This window comes from Marmota flaviventris, chromosome 3 (assembly GCF_047511675.1).
Source record: "Marmota flaviventris isolate mMarFla1 chromosome 3, mMarFla1.hap1, whole genome shotgun sequence".
In the NCBI taxonomy this organism is placed as follows: Eukaryota; Metazoa; Chordata; class Mammalia; order Rodentia; family Sciuridae; genus Marmota; species Marmota flaviventris.
The window spans coordinates 48556099-48575705 of NC_092500.1; the positions used below are offsets into that span (position 1 = coordinate 48556099).

The following is a 19607-nucleotide window of genomic DNA, read 5'->3' on the forward strand; positions in this document are numbered from 1 at the left end:
TTATTTTGTGAGATATCACCTTGTATTTGCTTATTAAAAAGTGGAAAAAAAGAATAGAGGGAGCATTCATGGAAATGGGTGGATCTCTCCGTGGAAATGAGAGCATTTATGTGCAACATGAGTATGTATTTGCTAACATCTTACTACAAGTTAATTGAAAGGTCTTGATGTGTCTTTCAAATGCAGCAACTGGAACATTGCTCTCCCGAAGCTTAACTCCTGATGATGATGTTTTTCAACATCTTGCACATACCTATGCTTCAAGAAATCCCAACATGACTAAAGGAGATCAGTGTAAAAATAAAATGAACTTTCCCAATGGAGTTACAAATGGTTACTCTTGGTATCCACTCCAAGGTGAGTTTCTCTTCATTTCTTCCATTCTCCTTATTGTCATCACCCAAGGGCACCAGCTGGTTTGTGTCTCTCAATCTTCTCTCCATTAGCTAATACCACAGAAGCAGTGGAGGTGAGAGATGCTCAGACATGTCCCTCACTGCCAATGGCCTTTTTTATTCATTCAGGTATTTATTCAATATCTGCGTGCTGTGAGCCAGAACTGTGCCAAGAAAGATGAACAAGACACAGCAGATCTTACCCTCAAGGTTAAGGCAAATAAGTAATTGTGATTGTGTAATTAGAATAAGAATGAAGATTTAGAAAAGATACCTGTGTACCATAGGGATATACAAACCAGAAAATAAACAATAGCTACACAAAAGACAATAGGAAAATTGTGAAGACCTTAGAGAATTGCAATGCTTATGTCCTATCTCACAGAGACAACTGATACTTAGATCCAGCTTATTATTGCCATGCAGTAGTGGAGAACCAATATGGCTAGACATTCCAGGTTATGAAAAGCTGGATATCAGGAAGAAGTACCCTTCTTAGAAAGCTACTTTGCAGGCTCAATAAAAGGGCTTTTCAGGCAGGACACAACAGACAGGGTCCTCCAGTTTCCACTCTTGGAATAGGATGGCAAGAAGGAAGGGAGGAAGATTACCATGTGGGGAACATGGAAGGAAGATATTCTTGCAAGAAGGAGTACTGTAAACAGCCTGGCCAGCCTGGCCCTCGAGCTGCACTTCTGCACACAGGCCACTTCCAAAGGTGCCTTCACAAGTTATCACGATAGATGCACAGGCTGCCAGTAATCTTGCACAAGCTAGTACTTTGTGTCTGGACAGCTCGTTGACAGCTTTCCAGATAATGTAAATGAGCATAGATGATGATTTGAGGGCATGCAGCCAGAAGGTGCAGCTAGACACCACAACACCCCAAACTCTCCCTGCTAAGACAGGCCCCCCTTCCCACCCTAGGTCTCCACTCTAGTCTTGTTCTTCCCTCTTCGGAGCTAGGAGAGGACCTCACTCCTGCTCAATGGCAGAGTCGTTCTTAATGTTCACTGTCTATAACTGAAGACAAATTCAAATGTATAGGAAATTGGAAATTTCCCAAGTATGTATGTATGAGCTGTGTATCTTTCTCAAAAAAAAAAAAAAGGCAAAGCCAGCTGCGTTGGAGTAGAGAGCAAAGCCTCCTGGCCCTCCTACAGGTTTTGTTGCCAAGCATGACTGGCTTTATCCAGAACTTTGATCACTCTCCATGCTTGGCATTTTCAATTGGGAATACTTTGCTAGGGATCCTTAAAGCACACCAGTTTTGCCATTTAAATTCTTTCTACCTGAGACATATCCATCCAGTCAAAATATTGTTTTCTTTTCTCTCTTTTCCTTGTTGTTTTGTTTTTTGTGAAAATAAGTTCAGAGAGAAATATAAAAATCTATAAGATAGGCTTTTCCTGGCTAGAATCTGGGCCTACACTGTTATCACTTGATATCTAGTATTTTTCATATTTTTTAATTGTTGATGGACCTTTATTTTTATTTATTTATTTATTTGTTTGTTTATTTGCAGTGCTGTGAATCAAACCCAGTGCCTCACACATGCTAAACGCGCTCTACCACGGAGCCACAATCCCAGCCCAATATATCTAGTATTTTTTTATTATTATTTTTTTTTCGAAATAATTTGATTTATTCAATCACATGCCACCACCAGGTGTCCAGTATATTATTATTATTACTACTAGGGATTGAATTCGGAGGCACTCAGTCACTGAGCCACACCCTCGGCCCTTTTTTGTATTTTATTTAGAGACAAGATCTCACTGAGTTTGTTTAATGGCTTGCGAAGTTGCTGAGACTGGCTTTGAACTCACAATCCTCCTGTCTCAGCCTCCCAAGCCACTGAGATTATAGGCATGTGCCACCGCGCCCGCTACCTATATATAGTAGTATGTATCAGTATTCTGATATACTCTTTTAATCATTTTCTTGAAATCAAACTGTTTTTCTACTTCAGTGCTTCCCAAATATCCTGATGGAATTGAGAATACATATTTTCTTGTGCAGATATCAAGTGTAGCAAATTAAAATCTACTTCCTTTAAAGTTACTGTTATTCCATCAAATCCAAGATGACATTGATTGTAAAATACGATAAACCACCAGGAAAGGAATAAAGTGTTTTCAGTTAAAGCCATAATTTTTTCAAGCATGCCATTTAAGATATCTCAATTCAGAGAGATTAAAATATGAAAATATTTTTATCTTAGAAAATAAAATTGTAATAACCCTTTGAAAATAGGGTCTTCAGAAGGTTAAAAACAAAAAGATGATGTAAGCAGTGGCAGCACCAGAAGCCACAGGGCTCTGGGTATTTTTCCTCCTGAGAGTCAGTGGCATTCTTTCTCTGACCCCCACAAGCACCTTGGCATAATAGGTAAGAGCATGGGAACTCAGGCTGAGTGCTGAGGCACCCAACTATATTCCCAGTGACTTAGAGGCCAAGGCAGGAGGATCATAATTTTGAGGCCAACCTTAGCAACTTAGTGAGACCCTAAGCAACTTAGTGAGAGGTCCTGTCTCAAAATTAAGGGGAAAAAAAAAACAGCTGGGGTAGGGGGACTGCAGATATAGTGGTAAAGTGCCCATGGGTTCAATCCCCAGTACCAAAAAAAAAAAAAAAAAAAAAGCACAGGAGCTAGGGCAAGGTGGCCTACACCCTAGTCTCTGCTGTCCACAGGCAGGAATTTCTGGACACATGACCTAACATCTGGGATTATATCTCCTGCTTTGTATAAGGCAGTAATAATTGTCACAAGGATTCAATGAGTTGACCTAAAGCACTTTGAACAGTACCTAGCAATAGTGAACACTAAGTAAATGTTGGCCATTATTATTCCCTTAAAAGTAGTGTTCTTTGCTTCATATAAATGAGTTTACAAATGAATGATTTGTAGATATATTCGAAATTCTATTCTAGTTTATGTCCATTTAAAATGTAATTCAAGGAAGAATTGGAATTTGAAGAATCCTTTCATAATATAGAACTTTTAAAAATAAAAAATAAAATAAAAAATTAAAAAGGAGCCTTCCTCCACCCCTCATTTAATTGATGCACAATTGAACTTTAGTCAACTCTGATCCACTTTTGCATATGGAAATATTTAAGATGCCTAGTCATGACTCATCATGTCAATCCTTGATTTTTCATGCTAATATGTCAAATTTGTCTTTTCCTGTTTACGTTCATTTCCCCTGCAACTGTCTCATCCACTCATCCCCAAGGTCTGTGATACTTGGCTTCACTCCAATTTTAGGCCTTAACAAAAACTAAATATGCTTGTTTGTAGGTGGAATGCAAGACTACAACTACATCTGGGCCCAGTGTTTTGAAATTACGCTGGAGCTGTCATGCTGTAAATATCCTCGTGAGGAAAAGCTGCCATACTTTTGGAATGATAACAAGGCCTCATTAATTGAATATATAAAACAGGTGCACCTAGGTTTGTAAGATTTTATTATTCCCTGTTAACACAAAATAGAGCAGGACCTTTGGGCTGAGCAAATACAAGTCTTTAATTATGTGTTCCAGGTACAGCCTCATTTCAGTACCAGAATTCATACAGAATTCTCTCTGTACAAGTATCTGCTGTGTGAGAATACAGTGTTCCTCCAGCAAACAGGATGTTATTCTTTTACATGATCTCCCAAGGAGGAAAAAGCCAGGTTTGCTTGTTACTTGCCACACAACACTGGACATTACAATTTTGCATTTTTTCCCAGAAACCGGGTGGTGATCTAGCATGTTTACTTTCACCCCTCCCACCCCTCACCTCTACCAAATGACCAGGCAATAGAAATCTTCCCAGCCTGTTTTCTGAAGGCTGTCCAGCCTCTATCACAGATGAACAAAATAAATGTGGCAAAAGAAAAGTAGCTCCCAAACATAAACATCAGGCATACGGGGAGACAGACTGCAGGGCCTCATCCCAGAGTTTCTGATTTTGTGGGACTCGAATTGTTAACATCTTCCCAGGTGATACTGCTAGTCCAGGGATATGCTGAGAAAACTCTTGCACTAGAGAAACATGTTATGTGTGATGATGGAATCATGTGCAATCCAAGTTTGCTAACCAGTCGGTGTCTCTTTGGGTGGAGTGTGGAAGACTCTTCTGTATGGCCAGGGCCAAGGTTATTTTTCTCAGTTCAGAAAGGATTGGGGGAAGAAGCATATTAGGGATTGTCATAATAGCTGTGCCACAACATCAATCCCAAGTGAAGGGTGGGTTTGTGTGAAGAGGTTCACTGCACGGTCCTACTGGAATCTCCTGCATGCTTCCCATGCTCTCTACCTGTTGAGAGTAGACAGGGAAGGATGTGGGCTATGGGGAGCACAGGGCAGGGAGCTGAATACAAGCATCATTAAGACTATCCCTTGGCTGCACATCCCTAAAAATGCATGCCTCCATCCACTTCCTTACCTTTGTCACCAACCTCCAACCCCAACCTGAACAGAAATACACAAACATTGTTGGTGAACTCTCAGGGCCCTGTCTAACTGCTGAATCAGATGATTCCCTGTGTAGGGAATGTTACAAAATGTCACCTTTTCACCAGCATCTTCATCAAGGTTATAAGCAGATCACTAGATTTTTCTCCTTTATTATGTCATAAAACTTGGTTTGGGGTCTTGTTTTGCATTCTGGCATTTCATTCTCCACTAGCTTTGCCTCATGAAGCATGGATTAGTTTAACCTTGGTATTATATTTCCACCCATGTAACCCTTTGTGTGTTACAGTGTATTCTTTTCTGAAATTCATCTTTTATCAGTATCCACATGGGAATGAAACTGAATTGAAATATACTCTTATAAATGTACTACTGTTTTCAGAATCTAGTTGTAAAGATGATTCACCAAGCGCTGAATTAAAGTGGGCTTCCAAGTGTTATGCTGACAGGATACTGCCAGTGAAGGAGCTTTGTAAACCAATAACATACAAATTGCACTACTACAGTCATCGTTATTAATTTGGAGGACTTACAAGTCTATTTACACTAGGTCATATGAGGAATATTTATCTACCTGTCACTGTAATCAGATGTGAACAACTCACTTTTAAAAAGACATGGATTAAGAAATTGCGCTGGAAACATACACAATGGCGTTCTACTCATCCATAAAAAAGAATGAAAGTATGGCATTTGCCTGTAAATGGATGGAAATGGAGAATATGCTAAGTGAAATTAGCCAAACTCAGAAACTCAGAAGTTCAATGTTTTCTCTCATGTGGAGGCTAGAGTAAAATAAAGGAAAGGGGGAAAGGACAGGATAACATAAAGAACCAATTAAATACAAATTAATAGGTGACCAATTAAATACAAATTAATAGGGAAGTCTAGTAGAGAAAGGAGAAGTGGAGAGGGGAGGGAGCATAGAGTGGAAAGTGGGGTGGAGTGTCATGAACTGAAATCGACCCCCATGCACATGTGAGTTTATCAGATGAACTCAACTACTTTGTGTAACTATAAAGCTCTAATTAAAAAAAAAAAAGAAGAAAGAAATTATTTGTGGGGGGGGGGGTGGGGGGGGTGTATGTACAAGCACATCAAACCTGCCCCCTTGTGGTTTAAGACAATGGCATTTTTTCTCCTAGTTTAATAATGAAACCATATTTCAAAATACTGATACACTGTGACTATTACTACTTCATAGAAAGTCTCTTTCTATAAGGGCACCAATGGGGAGAACATTTTTGTTTGTAGATGATGGGAGCTAACACCCTCTGTTGGTACTGCTCTGGTTTAAGGAAATTAATGGTATTTGTCAAGCTGTGCTGCATTCCCACTTGCTAGGATGCTTCTGAGACTGAGATTTTTGACCCTTCTCTGGAAGTCTCTGACCTGCCTTATCTGGAAAAGAAAGGTCTTTTGTTCCCCACCCACCTTGCTGGGGATGGAATCCAGGACCTCTGCACACTAAGGCCTTTTGCTTTAATGAAGGGTCTGCCACCAGGGCAGGAGCCTGGGTAGATTCCTCAGGTATTTTGTCATCTGGCTTATTTGAAACCTTGAGCAAGCCCTTCTCTGGACCTCAGCGAAGTCAAATGAACTGGGAGTAATAGTGCTGGCCTTGCCTCGCACCAGCATCTTCTAAAGCTCCAGCACAGTTTTCTTTCAGCAACTCCCTCTAGACTTCAGTCTAAACTGGGCCCGGTGGTACCATGTGGTCATGTTTGGAGGTGTGGCTTGGGATAAGGGTGTCTGCAGACTTATTGAGGCCAAGATAGCAAAGGAGGACAAATCTGAATTCTAGGCCTAGATTGTCCTGCTTGGCCCCCATCCTCTGGGGAGAAGCCAAGATGCACAAGATGCAGTGTCACCTGCTGTGGCCCTGTCTCTCTCCTAGACTCTTAAGGCAGATCCAGACCAAGAGGTCTGGGGAGTGACTCACAGCATCCAGACACCTAAGCAACTGCAGCATCTGGCATGTGCTGAGTTCCAGAAACCTATGGGACACACACAGGGATCTTTCACCAGATCCCAAACAGGTGGCAACTGTGATCTTGTGGGGACATGGCACAAACAAGCAGTCTCTCAAGTGCTGTCCCAGCTCTCACCCTGGATTGTGGCCAGCAGAGTCCCCATTCTCACCCAGCAAGGACTTATCATTCATGAAGCTAATACCCAAGGAAGGAGAGCCTTTCCTTTCTCCTCACATCTCCAGCTATGGCCACAGAATTTGAGTCTCAGGTTTTATCTCCATCTTTTGTTTATTATCTGAGCTTTTTTCAAAATCTTATTTTTGTTCCTGATATGATAACTTTCTCTGATTTCTTTGGGTCTACTGGTCTTTGGGCAATGTTTCCACTTCAGCATACCAAATAATAGGAATAACAAAAGTGAGATTTTTAAAGGGGGTGGGGGAAGGCAAGCTGGGCATGGTGGTACACTCCTGTAATCCCAGTTACTTGGAAGACTGAGTCAGGAGGATTGCAAGTTTGAGGCCAGCCTCTGCAACTTAGCAAGACATTGTCTCAAAATGAAAGATAAAAATGGATGGGGCTGAGGCTCTGTGGTAGAGCACCCCTGGGGTTCAATCCCCAATATAGCAAAAATAAGTAAATAAAAATGAGAAGAGGGTCTAGGGTATGCTCAGTGGTAGAACACTTGCCTAGAATATGAAGGACCCTGTGTTCAATTCCCAGCAACACAAAAAAATTCTACTCCTAAAATTTTGAAGTTTGTATGTGGTGGGGGTGGGTAATGCTATAATGGATTCATTGTGGGCTCAGGAGATTACAATTATGCTTACATCTGTATTATGCCACATAGTTGGCTGTGTGAGACTGCAACTTATTTTAATCACCCAAAACCTTACTGTTCTCATCTATAAAATTGTGATTATTGTATTTGTTTTTGTTTTGTGCTGTTGAGAATCAGATGCAGGGTCTTGCACCTGGTAGGCAAGTTCTCTACCACTGAGCCACACACCAGCCCTACAAAATTGAGATAATAATATTGTCTGCCTTGTAGAATTGATGTGAGGATTCTATGAGAAAATGCATATTGAACACCTAGCATAGAACCTAGAATATACTAAGCACTCAATAGTGCTGGCTGCTAGTATTAGTAATAAGAAATCATTAATCAATTCCATGCTTCAAGCAGATTTTTGTTTGCAATTTTGCTACTTACATAGTTTTCCTGACCATAAGACAAAATTGTCAATTCCTTGTATAGATATACATCTTCTAAGTTAATACATTAAACATTATTTTGTTTAGGATTTTATGGAATCCACTGATTTGGCAGTATAGTTTAGCGATTGAGTTAACAGTTTGGAAATGACAGGAATGGATTTTAGATTATGTCATATGTGTTCTCTCATTTTGATATGTGTTATAAATGGAATATTTAGCAACCAACAATCTACAAGCTATAAGTCAGATTAGTAATTTGACTGTAATTGGTAGTCATTGATTTTTTTTTTATAAATAATTTTCCTTTTTTTTTTTAAGAGAGAGAGAGAGAATTTTTTAATATTTATTTTTTAGTTTTCGGAGGATACAACATCTTTGTATGTGGTGCTGAGGATCGAACCCGGGCTGCACGCATGCCAGGCGAACATGCTACTGCTTGAGCCACATCCCCAGCCCTAGTCATTGATTTTTGCAATGTGCCATAAAATGGTATTTACATTTGATTGTCTTTTTGTCCTACAGGTGTAAAGGGTCAAGTTTTTGATCAGAATGGAAATCCATTACCCAATGTAATTGTGGAAGTCGAAGACAGAAAACATATCTGCCCATTTAGAACCAACAAATTTGGAGAGTACTATCTACTTCTCTTGCCTGGGTCCTATACAATAAATGTAAGTATGCAATCCTGGTTGTTATGAAGATAACTACAGAGCTCACAGTACTCACCCAGAAGGAATATAGAATAAATCTGGAAAAACCCAAAAGTAAATACATCAGGGCAGAAAGAAATGGAATCATGCCTGCAAATGACAGGGGTGCGGCGGAGGTAAGAACAATAGGAACTAACCAAAAGAAAAAAAAATCATGTTTTCTTGAGTGGCAATCTTCCTTTTGTGTCATACTGGGGATTGAACCCAGGGGCCTCACACATGCTAGGGCAAGTGCTCTCTGCCACTGAGTTGCATCCCCAACCCTTAATTTTTAAAGTAAAGCCAAATCCTATTTTGGTGAGAATCTTTATAATTTAAGAAAAAAAAAATGCAACCTTATTAGTAAGAATAAAAGGGAGCCAAGATGGCTGAAGAGAGGTGCCTTGTGCCCTCTGCCACAGGATCAAGGCAGCAAAGGAGCAACTATTTCAAGGAATGTGAGGGAGAACTCTGGAAATCCGCAAGGCAGTGAAGCCTACACAGCAAAGGTCTCCAACCTAGAGAAAAGAAAGCAATGCAGAGCTCCCAGCAGGCAGTGAGGAACCAGCATGGTGGGAAGGAGGTGAGCTGGAAGTACCAGCAACCCTGACTGTAGCAGCAGACCAACAGTCCTAACTGCAGAATTCCACAATCCTTACAAGCTTTAAATCTAGTCTGGGGAACTGACTGGTCTAAAAGTGACTCTTCTGCTCCAAAGAAAGTGCTCCTTTTGGACCACCTTCAACCCCCAGAACTCAAACTACAACAACCACTACTAGATGCCATATTGTTTTGGGGCTGGCATCCAAACCCTTGACCAGTTAGAAGCCTTGGTGTACACTTCACTGGGAATAAGGCAGCCCTCTCAGCATCCTGCAGCTTCAGGACCACCCACTGACTACAGCCAAGAGCCTGAGCCCCACTCACATTTGCCCTGCAGGATCAAGGGAATATGTCCTCCCAGTCCACAGCCTTGGGACTGTAGCCACTGTTGCAAAATCCCAACTTCACTCATGCCTGTGGGTGTAGGGGTTTCTGCAGCTCCAGAAATACAGCTGTGGTAGCCTGAATACCTGCTTGACATCTGCTCACCTGCTAATCTAGGAAAAGTCTCCTTCTCAGCTCAAGTCCTTGGGTCTGCAACTGCAGATGCAAAAAGCCTCTACTTCACTCAAGGGTACAGCTGGATGGGGGAAGGACCCATCTTCAGGACTGTAATTGCTAACTCTACAAGCTTTGTTCCTACCAGAGCTTGCCCTAGGGACATTCTCACTCATATCCTGAAACTCCAAGACTGCAGATAACAAAGCCACAGGCCCCATAATCACTTGTGCTCAACCTGAAGGACCTAGGGAAGATCTCCCATGGATACCGTACCACTAGCCCAAATGCACAGGCCCTGGGAAACCTAAGGAACATCTGTGTAACCCACAGACTTCAGACCATAGTTCTGGTGCCAAAAGCCCTGGATCACTCTGTGCTTATCCTCTGGGCTGTCAAGAAAGTAACATCTGGGTCCCACAACTCCAAAAAGCACCTCACAGCACTACAAGCCCAGCACCAACTATAAATCACCTCATGGGACCTAGGGGAAGGGCCCTTTGTGTTCCCAAATCTAAATTTCATGGTTTCCAGTGCCACAGACCCACCTGTGCTCATTCTGTAAGACTTCAGAACTGTGGCTGCTGATACTGCAGACCCAGACATCTCCTCCATTCATCTTGAGAATCCTAAGGAAGGCTTCCTACATGTCCTATGGTTCAGGGACCATGGGTGCTGAGGCTACAACCTTTGATGTCACCTGTGCTTTCCCTGAGGGACCAGAGGGTAGGCCTCTCCATATTCTACATCACCAGAACTGTTGTCAGTTGCCACCACTAGTTACAGTGCCATCAGGGCTCAACTCTGTAGAGCCCAAAGTCACATACCTTTGGAAGTCATGTCCACTGCAGTCATACAACTACCCTTTACAAACCTCTACAGTCTAGGCTATTGAGGTGCTCATGGACTCATAAAGCACACAGAAACTATACGTTTGAGCTCCCTTATATCCAAACCCAAAGCCCCTATCCAAATGACAGCCTTTACCCCATCTAAGCAAAAAAGAATCTTTTTCTACTGAAGTTATTTCATAAAATTGGAAGAAATGAACATTATACCAGATGAGCAGACATCAACACAAGGACACAATAAACATGAAAGGAAACATCACACTTCCAAAGGAGAATGACAGTTCTCCAGAAATAGACCCCAATTTGAAGGAAATATATGAGGTACCTGATAAAGAATTAAAATGATGATCCTGAGGAAATGCAATGAGATGCAAGAGATGATATATAAGAAAAACAATTCAGCATATGAATGAGAAATTCACTGAAAAGAAAGAAAAAATGAAGAACAATCAGATATGTTGGAACTAAGAATTTCAACTAATGAAATGAAAAATAACTTTCACAAGAGACTAGAACAAGCAGAAGAAAGAATTCTTAAAACTAGGGACAGATCTCTTGAATTTAGTTAGCCAGACAAAAAAGAGAAAAAAGAAGAATTTAAAAGAATGAGGAAAGTCTACAATATTATGGGATACCATTAAGTGAATAAGCATTCTCATTTTGAGAATTTTTGTGAAGAGGAGAGGAATTGAAAATTTATTTCACAATAGCTGAAAATTTCCCAAACCTTCAATAAGATATGGACATCCTGATTCAAGAAATTCAAAGGATCCCAACAGACTTCCATGTTTGGCATATTATAGCCCAAATATCAAAAATGTAAGACAGAAGCCTAAAAACAGCAAGAGAAAAAGCATCAAGTCACATCCAGGATACATATACAGCAGATTTCAAAGAAATTTTATGGTTCAGAAAATAATGGGAGGATGTATTCAAAATACTGAATGATAAAAACTGCCAACCATGATTTTATTATACCCAAAATTATCCTTCCAAACTGAGGGAGAAATAAAGTCTATTGCAGATAAACAGAAACTAAGGGAATTCATCACCACTGAACCAGCCCTATAAGAAATACTGAAGAGTCCTACACTAGCAATAAAAGGATGAAAACTACCATCATGAAAACATACGAATATACACCACTAACTAGAAGAACAGATACACAAAATGGACCAAAACCCTAAATGTTAAATAGAAACTGAAATTACTAAAAGAAAATGGGAAACAATTCAAGACTTTGGTGTAGGCAATGGAGTTAAATCAAACCAAGGAGCTATTGCACAGCAAAGGGGAAAATCAGCAGAATTAAGAAACAGCCTACAGAATGGAAGAAAGTATTTGCAGACTCTTCATCTGACAAGATATTGATATTCAGAATACATAAGGAACTCAAAAAGCTGAATATTCAAACAACAACCTAGTTTTTAAAATGGACTAAAGAACTAAGCAGACTTCTAAGATGATCTACAAATGGCCAACAAGCATAGGGAAAAATACTCAATCTCACTAATCATCAGGAAAATGCAAATCAAAACCACAAAATGTTATCTCACCCCAGTTGAAAGGGCTATCACCCAAAACTGAAAAATGCTGAAAAGGATGTGGAAAAAAAAGGAACTCCTACACACTACTGACAGGAATATAAATGAACAGTCATTATGGAAAACACTATAGATCTAAAGGAGGTGAAATCATTATACCAAAAAGATACTTGCATTTCCATGTTTATTGCAGTACTATTCACAACAGCTAAAATGTGGGATCAGCCCAAATGCCCTTCAGTGGATGAATGGATAAAGAAAAAATATATATATACACAGTGGAATATTATTTGACCATAATAAAATCTTTTCATCTGCAGCAATTCAGAGAGAACTGGAGGTCATTATATCCAGTGAAATAAGTCAGACACAAACTCTAATGCCACATGTTCTCACTCTTTTGCAGAAACTGACAAGTCAGCCTTGTAGAAAGGAAAGGAATAGTGATCACTGAAGATTGAGAAGTCAGGAGTTGAATGGGAAACAGAAGTTCAGTTAAGAGGCACCAAAACAGCAGAGGAATCAATTCTGGTTCTTCTTTAATACAGTAGGGTAACTATAGGTTGAAACAATCTATGATATATTTCAAAACATCTAGAAGAGTACAAAATCCCCTACACATAAAAGTGATCAATGTTTAAAAAGATGAAAATGCATACTATTCTGATTTGATTATTATTCCATATACATGTATCAAATTACCATAATATACCCCATAAAGATACACAAATATTATATCTAAATTTATAAAAACAAATAATGTAGCAAAAGTACTTCTGAACTTCATGGAATACCATTTAACACCCATTCCATAAGATACAATTTCTATCATTACAAAAATAATTGAGGAGGGGAGGTGTAGCTCAGTAATCAAGTGCTTGCATAGTAAGCACGGCCCTAGGTTCAATCCCCAGCACTATGGGGTAGGGGGCAAATAGATTATGACAGTTTCCTTAGAACAAGTAAAATTTGATCCACAAATTTTGACAGTATATTAAGCAAGTGATGGGCATAGTTTGCAGCCCTTTTTTCAATCAATTGAAGTAAAATCTCGATTTTTAATTCCATTACAATGTATGTTTCTGAGTCATTTCTTCCTAGGACAAGAAAGCATGATCTCATTTGAGTCTGGGTAGGCTTATGTGAGTGAACTAAATAAGTACCTGATTTTGTTGGCTCGATGGTACTTTTACCTCTTTGATTTTTCTCCAAAAAAAACTTCAGGATTCTGCTTTGCTTAGTGGGACCAAGGCCAATCGTAGCAGTCCCATTTTGTACAGAGCTATTCCTAGAAGAAGGTAGTCATCTCTTCTGTAGTAGAAAGTGGCTTTGTATTTCATTATTTCATCTTTAGGACATAATGAGAGACATGGTTTTTAGTTTGTGAAACTGTAGAATTGAAAGCCTTTCTGTTCCATGTTATCCCCATAGTGCCCAACAGTGGGGCTCTGTGGAGCTAATCCTCTTCCTGTGAATCCCTGCTGCCACTGAGAAAACGAAAAGAGCCTGAGAAAAACTTCAACTAACTGTGACTCTTTGTCTTAAAAGGCCCTTTATTTTTCCTTCTATTTACTATCCATCCTATGAAAGAGTTTCTCTTATAGTGAATTTTATTTTTATGCAGTCTCATTAATAAGCCATATCTTTATAGAATAGTTACGAATTGCTCATTTTCCATTAGGCAAATACAGTACATGTTAGCTATAGGTATTATTAGTTCTAAGACAAGATTGGAAGACAAGACTTTGGAAGTTGAAATAAATGGTAAAATACATCCCAATTAGTGGTTCTACAAACAACTATGTTCACCATTCTTTGCCTTCTCCATCATATACAATAAAAGCATTTCTCAGTAGATATAGCCTATAGTTAGTTTAGCATTTGTCATGTTAGTTTAGCATTTTTCCTGGGTTTTTGTTTTGTTTTGGTTTTGGTTTTGTTTTGTTTGGTACCAGGGGTTCTTAACCACTGAGTCACATCCCCAGCCCTTTTTTATACTGAGTTGCTTAAGCCTTGCTAAGTTGCTGAGGCTGACTTTGAACTCATGATCCTCCTGCCTCAGCCTCCTTGAGCTGCTTGGCTTACAGGCATGAGCCATAGTACCTGACCTTTCCTAGTCATTTCTTTCATCAAAAAAGCAAATCTAGCTAAAGATTCAGACTTGTGAACAAAGTCAAGTAAAATCAAACCTTTTTGAGAAAGCAATATACTTGTACACGTAGATCAGCTGCAAAAAAAAAAAAAAAAGGAACGAATTAAGAGAATAATTTTAATAATATTAATATCCAGTAAGGACATAAGTATAGACTCAGGACAAAGTGAAACAATCAACTCTCTTTCCACACCATGAAAATGAGAATCGGTCTACAGCTTCATTCTTTCTCCTGACTTACATCATCAGATAAAATACCTGTCTCTGCTTTTATTTCATTTTGTAATTCTTGGCAACAGCATTAACTATGACCTATGTCAATAGGCATTGGATAACTCATCAATTACTGGCCTGGAAGTCAGTGGATTGTTACCTGCATTGCACAAAGGCTGCATTTTAGGGGTGGCTAACAGTGTTTTTCTCAGTATTGGCACCACAAAACATCTGAAATCACTCATACAATTATTTCTTGTTTCCTCTCAGGTTACAGTCCCTGGACATGATCCACATCTCACAAAGGTGGTTATTCCAGAGAAATCCCAGAACTTCAGTGCTCTTAAAAAGGATTTTCTACTTTCATTCCAAGGGCAAGTGGATTCTATCCTAGTATCAAATCTTTCATGCCCAATGATTCCTCTATACAAAACATTGCAGAGCCTCTCAGCTGCAACAAAGCCTAGTTTGTTCTTGTTTTTGGTGACTCTTTTGCACATATTTTTCAAATAAAGTAAAATGTGAAACTCAACCCCCATCACCACCTGGAATCAGGGATTACTCACTCCAGGTGACTGCAACTCTAACTCCCTCATGGGATCTCAACTGGATAAGCTCCAGTCTTCCCTAAGAAGAGAAATGGATATTTCCAAATCCTGCAATAAGTAACATGTGGTGATAATGAAAGGAATGATTCAGTCTTGAATGACAGATGGAAGATACCTGCCTATCAAGTACTGCCCATTTACAAATTAATCTTGAAGTCGTTTTAGAAATGTGTAATTTAAACTTGAAAAGTAAAACAGAAGTTCCTGCAAGGGGTGGGTGGGTGGCAGGGGGAAGAGCTAGTCATCTATTGCAAGAGCCAGCTGACTATAAATGACAAAGATGAACATTTATTGATCACTTACTGTATAACAGACCTTGCCATGAGTACTGTTTGTGGAGACAGTAATAATTATGGAAGAAATAAGACAATAGTTTTGCTGATGTTCTAAGAAGATATGAGAGAAAACAGGTAAACATGTCTCAGTGGTCCAAGAAATACAGCCCTGGTGGGATAAAAGGTTGTGTCTACAGAGTCCCAAAGAAACATGTCAATTAAGGAAGTGTCTCTCCTTCCAGAGTTGGTGTCCCTGCCTTTCTGTACCAAGATGCCACAATCCTGTGATGATGACTACCCCCAAATGTGTAACTCCTGAGCTTCAGATGCACATCCAACTAACTGCCCACTAGACTTATTCACCTGGATATGACCTAGAGATGCCTCACATTCTTCATGTTGAAAATTGAGCATAATTTTCCCCCTAGTGCTTTTCTTCCTACTACCTTCTGTGACTCATTTACTGGTATCGCCATGCCAAGAATCTGAGAGTCATCCTTCATACTTCCTCTTTCTTCCTCATCTCCTACCTTCTGTCACTAAAATTTTAAACTATCAACTCTGATTCCACCCTCTCCTCTCCGTGGCAGTTAGTATTGACGTGTAAGCCCTCTCAGCTCATTTGCACCCCTGCAACACTTTCCCATTCTAGGGTCTATCCTATGCATAGCACTAGAGAAGGGGGATACTTCAACAATAAGCTGTTTCTATTTCCTAAACATGTCACATACTGTATTGTTTGTGTCCCCTGTATCTGGAATATCATTCTGACTCAATACATCTTATTTCCCACTCCTCCATTAAAACTCCAATTATCAACTTCACCAAGAACCTGTTAGTGACCAGGATCTCACAAAATTCCATTCTACCCCTTCCCAGGCAATCTGGGGATAGAGACCCTTCCTCTTTGTGCTCCAGAATCAACTAGTTATCTCTATTATTGGATTTACACCACTGTAATATGATCTTCTACTTCATGTATGCCCCTCAAATAGAGTATGTTTTCTACTTGTTTGAAAAATTCATTTTTATATCCTCAGAGCTCAACACAAGATAGAATAATAAATGAACAAAGGGTTCCAGTAACCTGCTATTCCCAGACCCTTCCAGAAACTATAAGGCTTTTCATCCTTTTATGAAACTACATCTTATGGCAATCTCCAGCTCACTGGTAACAATGACAAAAATGTTTTCATGTGTATTTCAAGAAAATTCCAAATACAGGACTTTTACTTGTATTTATTGTAAGATTTGTAGTAAGAGTATTTTACTTGTTAATGATACCACAATCTATATTTTCTTACCAGAAGACAAAATTTTTTGCCATTAGCAAACAATTTGAAACTACTGTCCTTTACATAAGAAATAAGGAGGAGGAAAGGATCCACCAAAATGCAATCACAACTCTGGTGGGCAGAATTCTTAAGAGTTGTGTATTGCTCATGAAAAATGAGTTCCCTTGTTTTAAATTGAAAATTTTGCAGGATCTGAAAATAAAACCACACTGCACTTGGTACATGATGAAGGCCTGAGAACCACAAAGAATTGAGGTGCTACATGGGCATTTAGGTGCCAAGCTTATTCTACATGCACAAAACTGTACAGGCTGATATCAATAGTACTTGTGAACTTTTAACCACTTAGGTAATAACCTGAATATTTTAATCATTTTTTATTTAAATAAGCAGTAATTTATTATATACTTAAAGGTATGGATTAATAGTACCAAAATTGTTTTTGGCATGTTATATATAAAAGCATATAAGACCAAACTTGATGTATTATCAAACCTTAAAGGTTTTCAAGATAGTTTTTAAAGGAGCATAAACTAAAATCAGAATTAGTTCATGACCCTTAATATAAATTTCTTCTGAAATGTTTAAATCAAAGATTTCTACCAAAATCAAATTTTAAATCATTAAAAGATAAACAGGGTGTGGCTCAGTGTGCTTAGCATGCATAAACCCCTGGGTTCAATCTCCAGCACACCTTCCCCCACAGAAAAAGACAAAACACAACCTGGCATTCTGTGATCAGATCAGACCAGCTCCCCAAACCTCCCTAACGCCTTTCCCACTTTGTCCATACTCACAGCGCATAGATATGCTCCTCAGGCTCAAGTTCAACTGTAATCCTTCTACGGTAGAAAATATGATAAAGGTTCTGAAGATAGGAGAAAAATGCAGGAGTTATAGGAGCCCTAATTCACCACACGTTTAGTTACCTAAACTAGACCCCTGCTGGACTGCAAACTGGTAGGAGAAATCATACTGTGGTGCCATTTTTGATGCTTGTCCAAGTGAAGGAAGGATAATTAATATTCAGGTTGACAAATATTTTGAAGGCAGCATAATACACCTTATTAAAGGCTAAATCTTTGACTGAAAACCAAAATATTGGTTACCAAGAATGATCATCTAGTAATATTATGGAAGCTTTCATGAAGTGTTTAGCTTTCTCATGAGCCTACTCAAATGGTGATCAACATTAATATAAACCTAGATGGTAGGGAGTATTTTAGAGAAATGTTAAGTCCTTGCAGACAAATGTCAGTGTTGATTTTGGTGCTTAATTTATTATATTCAGAAAAGCTGCTGAATGTATCAGAAATGTTAAAAGCCTCTTCTCAACATTTCTGAAAGTATTTCTAAGAAATACATTGTGTTTTGTTCTAAAAGCAAATTTGTATTTGTAATGTTTCTAAAATGATGTAAATTAGCTTTAGGTTTAGAAAGTATAAATATCTTATGAATTGAAAATATATTTTCCTAGGGAATCCAGAAAAATAAACATAGTGTATTCTCATTACAACAGGGTAAGTTGCTCAAGTTTGGTTCTTATTCTGCATAGTAACAATACAATTGATGTTTATGACAAATCACATTTGTATCTTCCTTGTGACTTTAGGTGTGGGGAGGGGAAGAAAATTATGATGGTCAGATTAGGTAAAGAGCACCAAGAGTTCCTAATACCTAAAATAGAAGCCTAGGTTTGCTGTAGACTTTACATTTAAAACTAATAAGCAGATACTATATGTATTGTTCAAACTTTTATCATATTTTAGCTTATGAAACTACAGTCTTCTATATATGTTTCATAGCTGTTTTATAAGCTTCCTCAGTGACTTTCTTTTATACTATAATTAAGAATTTATTAAGGGCTGGGGATGTGGCTCAAGCGGTAGCGCGCTCACCTGGCATGCATGCGGCCCGGGTTTGATCCTCAGCACCACATACAAACGGAGATGTTGTGTCTGCCGAAAACTAAAAAATAAATGAATATTAAAAAAAAAAAAAGAATTTATTAAAATGCACAAATTGTCTAAGACTGTAAAGTTTATTTGGGAGGGGCCATGACTACCTCTAAGTTTAGTAAATTTAGAATATTTGATTCTCAATAAAGGATATTCACTCAGTGATTGTTGTTTCTTTCCGCTATCTTGTTAACAAATTGCAAGTGTAACAAAGTCCACATACTAGAGAAAACTGATTACCACCAAATAAACCCTTTGGAAAATCAAATTTAATGCACTTTTATGTGGCAACAATATTGTAACAACTTCAAAAGTCCACGTGGTCGTTCTGGAAAAAAATTTGTATTTTGTTTATATTATATTCCAAATTAGCTTATTAGAATGAGGCAATGTATTCCACCAATAAAACGATGGGTGAAAAGTGCACCTTCTGGTCAAAAATTGGGGGGCTGGGAAGTAGCTCAGGTTAGAAGCACTTACAGGGCCCTGGGTTCAAACCCCAGTACAAAAGAAAAAAATCAGAATTCTAATACATTAATGTAGTAAAGAATCTGAGAAATCATGCAGAAAAAGAAATGGACTTCCCAAATATATGTAAGCATGAAACCATTTCTTAAATAATGTATCCTACTACTAACCCCTTGAACAACCATTTCTAGATTTAAACATTTTAGGAAAGGCTGATACAAAGACTTTTGTTCTGAAAAACAGATTTGATTTTCAAGTGCTTTTGAAACACAGAGCATAATTGTAAACACCAACAACAACAAAAAAATGGCCTCCAATAGGAATTGGAAAACAGCTTAACCTCAATACAAAGCGTATTAATATGGACTTTAATCATATGACAGAGGTTGGGTTCAAGTGCACA

The 19607-nt window shown here is 38.7% G+C and overlaps 1 protein-coding gene across 2 annotated transcripts in view; it reads left to right on the forward strand.

Moving 5' to 3' along the window:
* Positions 1 to 18898, forward strand: part of Cpm (carboxypeptidase M) — a 64781-nt gene extending 45883 nt beyond the window's left edge. For both annotated transcript variants that reach the window (XM_027924175.2, XM_071609694.1), the window contains 4 exons: positions 187 to 357; positions 3700 to 3852; positions 8573 to 8721; positions 14871 to 18898. In XM_027924175.2, the coding sequence (XP_027779976.2) occupies positions 187 to 357; positions 3700 to 3852; positions 8573 to 8721; positions 14871 to 15113 (716 nt within the window). In that variant the 3' untranslated portion in view covers positions 15114 to 18898. The remainder of the gene's footprint in view (positions 1 to 186; positions 358 to 3699; positions 3853 to 8572; positions 8722 to 14870) is intronic.
* The last annotated feature ends 709 nt before the right edge of the window (positions 18899 to 19607 follow it).